The sequence below is a fragment of the Salmo salar genome, chromosome 07 (genome assembly GCF_965601325.2).
Source record: "Salmo salar chromosome 07, fSalSal1, whole genome shotgun sequence".
Taxonomy (NCBI): domain Eukaryota; kingdom Metazoa; phylum Chordata; class Actinopteri; order Salmoniformes; family Salmonidae; genus Salmo; species Salmo salar.
Window position 1 is genome coordinate 42,069,286 of NC_138297.1, and position 9,307 is coordinate 42,078,592.

General features: G+C 40.7%; 1 protein-coding gene across 1 annotated transcript in view; it reads left to right on the forward strand.

Moving 5' to 3' along the window:
• Positions 1–6,694, forward strand: part of LOC106609243 (myoD family inhibitor domain-containing protein) — a 32,988-nt gene extending 26,294 nt beyond the window's left edge. The window contains exon 5 of the mRNA XM_014207805.3: positions 4,084–6,694. Within this exon, the coding sequence (XP_014063280.1) occupies positions 4,084–4,337 (254 nt within the window). The 3' untranslated portion in view covers positions 4,338–6,694. The remainder of the gene's footprint in view (positions 1–4,083) is intronic.
• The last annotated feature ends 2,613 nt before the right edge of the window (positions 6,695–9,307 follow it).

Below are 9,307 nucleotides of genomic sequence, written 5' to 3' on the forward strand. Positions count from 1 at the left end.
GAGATGGTAAGTGTGAAATATGTGATACAGTGATCTCTAAAAGTATTGGGACAGTGACACATTTTTATTATGTTGGCTCTGTACTCCAGCACTTTGGATTTGAAATGATATAATGACTGGGGTTAAAGTGCAGACTGCCAGCTTTAATTTGAGGGTATTTTCATCCATATTGGGTGAACCGTTTAGAAATTACAGCACTTTTTGTACAAGGGACCAAAGTATTGGGACAACATTCACCTATGTGTATTAAAGTAGTCAAAAGTTTAGTATTTGGTCCCATATTCATAGCATGCAATGATTACATCAAGCTTGTGACTCCTACAGACTTTCTGGATGCCTTTGCTGTTTGTTTTGGTTGTGTTTCAGATTGTTTTGTGCCCAATAGAAATGAATGGTAAATAATGTATTTTGTCATTTTGGAATCACTTTTATTGTAAATAAGAATATGATGTTTCTATACACGTCTTCATTAGTGTGGAGGCTACCATAATTATGGATAGTCCAGAATGATACCCTCAAATGAAACTGACAGTCTGCACTTTAACCTCATAGTCATTATATAATTTCAAATCCTAAGTACTGGAGTACAGAGCCAAAACAACAAAATACTTTTGGAGCTCACTGTAAAGTGTTTTTATATGAATTGGGGAATTTGAGATTGTTTGTCTTCACCAAGGTTAAGCTATTTGAAATATGCAGCAGATTGATGGTAGGGCTAAGGCGAACAAGTTATAGAGTTCCCTATAAATAAAAGGTATGATACAAGTTAAATATTCACCAATGATGTATTCCACAGGCGTCATGTTTTTCTTCCACGTCTTAATTGGCAAAGAGAAATAGCAGCAACAGTTCAATAAGTCTGTCTCATTACAGCTTTTGTGTTGGTTATTTTTCGACTTGTGTTTTCTAAATCAATATGTTCACACTCAAGTATTTATTTCCCGGCGGAAAACAGCAAGCTGTTGTGTTTTAATGTTTACATGGATTACCATAATCTGTTTGCCTGTGAAATTAGCTACTAAACAGCCCCTATGAACACTAGAAGAATAAAGCTCCACTGGAAGAGAACCTAGCTCAGGGGATTCTAGAGCAGAGCATTCTTGGCACATGTTCTCTGGCACTGAAATGAAGCTGTGATAACAGTTCTGTATACGCTACTGACTGAAGAGTCGTTTACCACTCGTCTTTTAGTCAGGCTGGGAGTCGGTTGGGGCCTTTTGTGGTTTTTATTTGTTGTATAATCAATTATGATTTGAGCTCCTTTTTAAGTCACATTCAATACTTTTTAATGCCTTTGTGGTGACTAATTTGGAATGCTTTCTTGGTGCCAAATTCACATCTTGGTTTGTCTGTATATTCCCCGTAGCCACAAGTTTGACCCTCATTCATGCATTATGGACTTGCACTCTAAAGACTACTGCATGTGGTGGGCCTCTCCTCTCAATCGCTATCTCTCACCCTCCCTCTCTCCCTCCCTGTGCCTGGCAGTATACTGGCCCTCTACCCAACAGTCTCTCTTTATTTGAATGTTTTCGCTTGGCTCGATGGTGTGCGCACCCATTCCAGCTTGTTTTATGTCATGCTGCTCCCTTTGGAGTTTTTTCCAGATGTCTCAAACTATTTCCTCTGAGGCGCTCGCCGCTGTTTTTGGCCCTCCGGAATCTGGGCATCTTCGCCGCGGCCTGACATTAAACATGAACGCTCTCTCACTGAGGCGGTGTCAATTTGTGCCGTATTTTTCTTTGTGGTAGGAGAGATGTCTGGCGTTCTTGTGTACATGACCCAGCCCCCCTCGCCCCCTTCTGTAAGGTTTTCACTAATCGCTGCTGTTGAATTATACATCCAAGTGAATCGCTAACTAAGATGCCCCAACTGCTTGATGCTATGGACATTATTTAGATCATTTTGTATCAGAACATAGTGTACTGTGCTGCTACTAGCTTAATTATCGTAAAGCGTCTTTCAAGGTTTTAGATGCTTTGAGGTTTCATCATTTGACATTGGCAAAGTTCTGCTCTTCGCCTTCTCTAGTAGTACAGAGTTTTAAGTTCTAGAATACGGTGCACAATAATTATAGGAATGTTTTTTTCAATAACAATCATCGTTTCAAATGCTGAAATATGATACATTTGTTCTAAAGTGTCTCTGTTGTAGTTGCCTATGATAATCAGCGTTCAAACCTCTTGGGAACCCATTTGTATCGTTTCATGTTGGCATTCTCTGATTTGTGTCCGGTACAGCGCTACTGGTCAAGCTTTGCAGCCTGCCTGTGTGAGGGAACAGGGAGAAAACCGACTTTGATTAATCAAATGAGCATTCAGCGTTCCTCAGCCCTTTCCTCTTTTCCTTCTCCTTCGCTCGCTTCCTCAAACCCAGTCAAAAAGGAGCCCTGTCTTTCTGACAGGCTGAGAACGTCTGATGAAAGTTATGCAAAGACACTGTTTGTACTGGCATTTTTCTATCCATGTCTTGCATCTCCAAAGCTCTGCTGGGCCTTGACTACAGTGTGGGTAGAGGTCCATGCTCTGGCCGGAGGGTGTGGTGTAGAGGTCGACCGATTAATCGGAATGGCCGATTAATTAGGGCCGATTTGAAGATTTTTTTTTCTTCTTCATAACAATCGGTAATCGTCATTTTTGGACGCCGAGTATGGCTGATTATATTGCAATCCACGAGGAGATTGCGTGGTAGGCTGACCACCTGTTACGCAAGTGCAGGCAGCAAGGAGCCATGGTAAGTTGCTAGCTAGGGTTAAACTTATCTTATAAAAAAAAAACAATCAATCTTAACATAATCACTAGTTAACTACACATGGTTGATGATATTACAAATATATATGTAGAAATCGGCCGATTAATCGGTATCGTCTTTTTTTGGTCCTCCAATAATCTGCGCTGAAAGGTCATAATCGGTTGACCTATAGTGTGATGGGGAGAACCTTCACGGCTCCTTGCATGGTACAGAAAACAGCATGGCAGAGGAGATCTGTGATTTAGTACCCATGACTTATTACAAAGTTGTCTATCTATTCATTTCAACTAACATTGTTTAAAATGCTTGCGTGTGCTTTGATTATTTTAATTCTACCTGTTATTTACTTATTGTTTTGCCTAAATCTGTCCATCTGTCTTTTAATATATATATATTTTTTTTTTACTGTGTACCACCTGACTTTCATGTAACGGATGTTAGTGCATGACATCACTTACATTCTGTAAAATGTTTTAACACCACTGAACAAAAAAACGGAATAATAAATTCCATAAAATAAAACAGCTGTCTTATTCTCCATCCGTTCATTGGAAAACAACAGTGATTTGGAGTCATGCTCCCCAGACACGTAAAAGGTTAAATGTTAATCAGTGATGAGAGAAACGGCAGCATTAGCACAACAATTTGCCAGGGAGAAGAATTCGGACTTTGCTAATCAGCTTTACGTAATCAAGTCTGTGCATTTGCATGATAATGCCCCAATTATTTAGAAAGCTGCTAATCAAAACCCAAAAGTGGAATTCAGTCCCTTTGGAATTTTCCCTGATTCCATTTGGCTCTCCTTCCTCCTCCCTGCTTAGTCTGCAACTTCTACTCAGCTTACACTTTCTTATGCACCTGAATGCACACACACACGCGCCCCCCACACACACACACACACACACACACAGTTTTATCCATAGAGATACAATATTCTACTATTGAATATACTACTGTTGTTCCAGTTCATTCTGTGGTTTCATCTGTTTTGTCAGTCAATAGTGATAGTCTTATCTTGACCTATTTACTGTAAGGACGTTATCGTACTGTATGTGTCAAAGTAATTGGCCAGTCTGATTTGTGACTGTATAACTGCCTGAGCCCTGCTCAAGGCTTCTGATTACAAAAGACCAGGGATTAACTCGCTCTGTTCCAGGTAGGGGTTTTAATCCGATTTTTTTCCCCCCCACTGGCTTTTAAGACTTTTGTTCTTGTTTTCTGTTTGTTTTCTTTGTATTTAATCATGTTTTGTGTGGTTTTCTGTGTTTTTCATCCATCCTTCATCCTTCATCCTCCACCCGTCTCTATGGACATGGTGTGTGTTGGACCCAGACTGCTGTGTCCACTGCATCCTGGCCTGTCTGTTCTGTGAGTTCCTGACCCTGTGCAACATGGTGGTGGCCCAGGCTAGCTGTGGCACCTGCACCTCGGAGGCCTGCTGCTGCTGCTGCTGCGCTGAGGACATGGGAGACGACTGCAACTGCCCCTGCGACGACATGGACTGTGGCATCATGGACGCCTGCTGCGAGTCCTCCGACTGCCTGGAGATCTGCATGGAGTGCTGCGGCATCTGCTTCCCCACATAGGAAGGACCGGGATGGGATTGGGAATGTTGGCCGTAGTGCTACCGCTACCTGTAATTTACGCTCCAGCAGAGAGGGAGGGAGAGAGGAAAAGTGTGTGTGGGCTAATTGGGTGTGTGTGTTAGCATATGTGCATGTGTACAAGTGCGTGCCTTCGATATAAGCCCACACAGAGAGATCTATTAATCTACACTGGGCCTCTGCCAACATGGCCAAGCAGGGGCCAAAAATAGTTTTATAAATGCTTTTGTTACGTACCACAAGTATAAACATGCTATATGAAAAAAAATGTAACTTACCAAAGTATGTTTAATGTTGACATATGTTAATCAGCTCTTTAAAAAGTATTACCTTAGATGCCTTATTGGATAGGAAGATCATCTCTATATCATTTCAGGAATACTGTCCGACTGACATCTTTGCCTTGAAAGTTTTCTTCTTTTTCACTACCAAAATGTCAATTCCTGACACTAAAACCAAAGGAATATATGTTTTACCTTGATATTTAGCAGCCTTTTAGTGTGTTTAGTTAATACTGTATCACTGTAATAACTTTGATGTTTTTGGGATGTGTTTTTCCTACTCATATTAATACACCTTCAATTAGAGGTATAAGAACTACGAGACACACATTCATGAACAATGTGTAACAACAGAACAGCCGTAGTTATATTCCATATCTACTGTAGTTTGCAAAACGATACGTATTGAAAAGCTTTGTGTAAAGAAAGTTTGAAGATCAGCACTAAATCGGGTAGATTAGTGTATACCTTTTCTGTTAACAATGTATTTAATCCAGATATCAGTTTTTGTTCTGTAACATTTAAATGATGTAAATAATGTATGTGCTTTGTAGGGCACATTTTAGTTGTCTTTTGGATTCAAGTGTGCTTGAGTTACTTACAAAACTGCACAAATGGAGCTCCATTATGTATAACCAATGCTAATCTCGGACACCCACAACTAAAATCTCTGTTGCTTGTTGTCGCATCCCAGAGTCTTTTGGCAGACGTTACGAAACCATTTCTGTTACGTAGTCTGTCCACGAGAGACTTCTGCTAACACCAAAATATCTACCTGTATCAACAAATCTCTTTGAGAAGGATTGATGGATGGCAGGCAGGGTTACAGGCACTCCAGATATGAGTAGTATTATTCTTGTCTGATTGTTGGCCTGATATAACTAATGATTAATGCACATTTGAGTTATACTGTAGCGTGTGCCCTCACGCAATGTTAAAGCCATATTGTTGGAAATAATGGTTTTAGTCGATCCTGAAGACTCTCACCGTGGTTTTCACCTGTCAGTCTTTCAAGCCGTGAATTTACTGGATATACATTGGAAATACTGGCTTTCTGGAATATACAAGGGATAAGACATTTTTCCGACTGGTGAATTGCACAACATTTTATCATCGTCATAGCATTTTGTTCCATACAATCATTGTTTTATATTGTTGTCAATCAATTATTTGCTCAGTCTTACACTCCACTTTGATTACATACTGTACGGTACGACTGTTAGTTCTGTGATGTTATTTAGCATGTATTTGGGATACTGCCTCAGTATTGCTTGTTAAAATGCACTCTTTAGAAACCGAAAGTGATAAGGAATTAAAACATGGCTGACCCTGTTTGCCATAAGCGGCTTTTGGATTACAAGTGAATGACTCGCAACACAATAAGGAAATATCTGGACTGTCAGATTCAGAGGAGAAGAGAATCCTAAACTAATGCACAACATTTTTTTTCAGCAGATTTTTTTCTCATCTTAATTCTGTGTATCAAGTTGAGTTTGGTGAATCACTTTCTCAGTCTCAAAGATTTGCTTTGATGTTGTTTTAGTGATACTTAACACAGGGACTCATTAGTGTGTTGCTTTTCTAAATGGTAATGTTCCTTCACTTCACACCATCAAAGATAATGGGCTGTCAAATCTTAGGCCTGCTTCTCTAATGGTGGATTGTCATTATGTTTAAAGGAGTTGGAAGGACACCTCCGCAGCAGATAGTGTTCCGTCGCACTCTGTATGAAACTAAGCCGCAGACCTCTTAACATTCGTATGATTAACTAACACGGTCTTTCTCTGGATATTTTCTTCTGGATATACAGGCCTATGAACAGGAACAACACTATAGATAATGTGAAGACATAGTATTTACATGTATTTATCTTTTTTTCTCTAACTGTAGTATTTTTATATTCTGTCCACTAGTTGTGTATATGATATACTGTACCGTCTTCACCTTTTCCATCTTCTAGAATACCTCTTTTCACTGCATTTAGCATACAACACAGTTTGTACGTTGTTGTACATTAATTCAGAATCATGTCTGAAATAATAAAAAATATAAAAATAAGTATGAACATTGTAAATGTACTTTTTATCGCTTGTCTTCAGATTTGCTATGAGTCATTTTGTAACAATTCCTGGCATGGAAGCAGATCTGTTGGCGCTTTAGCCAACTGTTTTGTCACTCCTTGTCATGCCATACATAGCATTGGCATGAGATTAACAGGATGAACACATGGCTAAAGCACAAACCGATCTGCTCGTAAGCTACCAGTATGTTATACATACAGTGCATTTAGAAATTATTCAGACACCTTCACTTTTTAACATTTTGTTACTTTACAGCCTTATTCTAAAATGGATTAAATGTTTTTCCTCATGAATCTACACACAATACCCCATAATGACAAAGCGAAAACAGGTTTTTTGAATTTTTTGCAAATGTATTCAAAATAAAATATATACCTTATTTACGTAAGTATTCAGACCCTTTGCTATGAGACTCTCAATTGAGCTCAGGTGCATCCTGTTTCCATGATCATCCTTGATGTTTCTACAACTTGATTAGAGTTCACCTATGGTCAATTCAATTGATTGGACATGATTTGGAAGGGCACACACCAGTCTATATAAGGTCCCACAGTTTACAGTGCATGTCAGAGCAAAAACCAAGCCATGAGGTCGAAGGCATTGTCTGTAGAGCTCCGAGACAGGATTGTGTTGTGTCTCAGAAATGTATGCAGAATTGAAGGTCCCCAAGACAACATTGGCCTCCATTATTAAATGAAAGGACTTTGGAACCACCAAGACGACTCCTAGAGCTGACCGCCCGGCCAAACTGAGCAATTGGGGGAGAAGGCCCTTGGTCAGGGAGGTGACCAAGAACCCGATGGTCACTGACAGCTCCAGAGTTCCTGTCAGTGGGTGAACCTTCCAGAAGGACAACCCTAACTGCAGCATTCCACCAAGCAGGCCTTTATGGTAGAGTGGCCAGAAGGAAGCCTCACTAAAAGGCACATGACAGCCTGCTTGGAGTTTCCAAAAGGCACCTAAAGGACTTATGGACCATGAGAAACAAGATTATCTGGTCTGATGAAACCAAGATTGAACTCTTTGGCCTGAATGCCAAGTGTCACATCTGGAGGAAACCTGGCACCATCCCTAAGGTGAAGCATGGTGGTGGCAGCATTATGCTGTGGGGATGTTTTTCAGCAGCAGGGACTGGGAGACTAGTGAGGATGGAGGCAAAGATGAACAGAGCAAAGTACAGAGATCCTTGATGAAAACCTGCTTCAGAGCGCTCAGGACCTCAGACTGGGGCGAAGGTTCACCTTCCAACAGGACAACGATTCTAAGCACACAACCAAGACAACGCAGGAGTGACTTCGGGAAAAGTCTCTGAATGTCCTTGAGTGGCCGAGCCAAAGCCCAGACTTGAACCCGATCGAACATCTCTGGAGAGACCTGATAATAGCTGTGCAGCGACGCTCCCCATCCAACCTGACAGAGCTTGAGAGGATCTGCAGAGAAGAATGGGAAAATCCCCAAATACAGGTGTACCAAACTTGTAGCATCATACCCAAGAAGACTCGAGGATGTAATCGCTGCCAAAGGTGCTTTAAGAAAGAACTGAGTAAAGGGTCTGAATACTTATGTAAATGTGGTGTTTCATTTTTAAAATATTTTTAAAATACATTTGCATTAAAAAAAAACTTGTCATTTTGTGGTATTGTGTGTAGATTGAGGAAAAATACAATTTAATCAATTTTAGAATAAGGCTGTAACAAAATGTGGTAAAAGTCAAGGGGTCTGAATACTTTCCGAATGCACTGTATGGCATATGTACATCCTTATTTGGTGGGCAGCAGTCAGTGTGGTGGTCTCCAAGTCAGGTCTTGTGCTCTCTTTGACCAACTATTAGCTGGTGTACTGTAATTGTACTGTCTGCTTTCCAAAATACTTATGAATTGGCAGTTACTATAATCCCTCAAATTGCATATTATAATATTTTTTTATCAATGTATAGTGTAACAAATGCCACCGGTGTGTAATGTGGGGGGTCAGTAGTATGACTACAGCACTGACCAGAGAACCTATGATACGCTACCGTCCTTTTTTATCTTCACCACAATTCATCACTCAGACAATAGGTCGTCTATGTAGTACGGCTCAGTGTGGCTCCCCTCTACTCTACTCTCTATTAGAGAGCCTCTCACGTAGACGCAGTGGAGGAACACGGAAACACGGCCACAAACACTCGGCGAGGTCAGCAGGGACCATGGAGAGCAATGCTCTGACCTTTGACTGACATAACCTCCTGTTAACCTCTCAATTAACCCCCGCGCCTAGCCCACCTGACGATTGGGTGATGATGGCAGGCAAACCCGCTGCAAGCTAACAGAGATAGGGAGGATCCTTCCCTTTTGTCATTTTCTGCCTGGATACACACTGCCCAGGAAATTACCATCTTATTTCACTAATGCATTGTAAAATATTGTCCCCGGCCCCCGAAACGCCTTTCCTTTCTCTATAATCACACAGGAGTTCTTTCTTTCACTCTTTTTTTCCTCTTTCTCTTTTTTGAGAGGAAAATATGTGAAAACCCCAGGTGTGTAAGTGTGCGATGACCTTTTCACAAAGTCACCCACCTTTCCCGTCCTTTTAATCAGTCCCCCTCTGT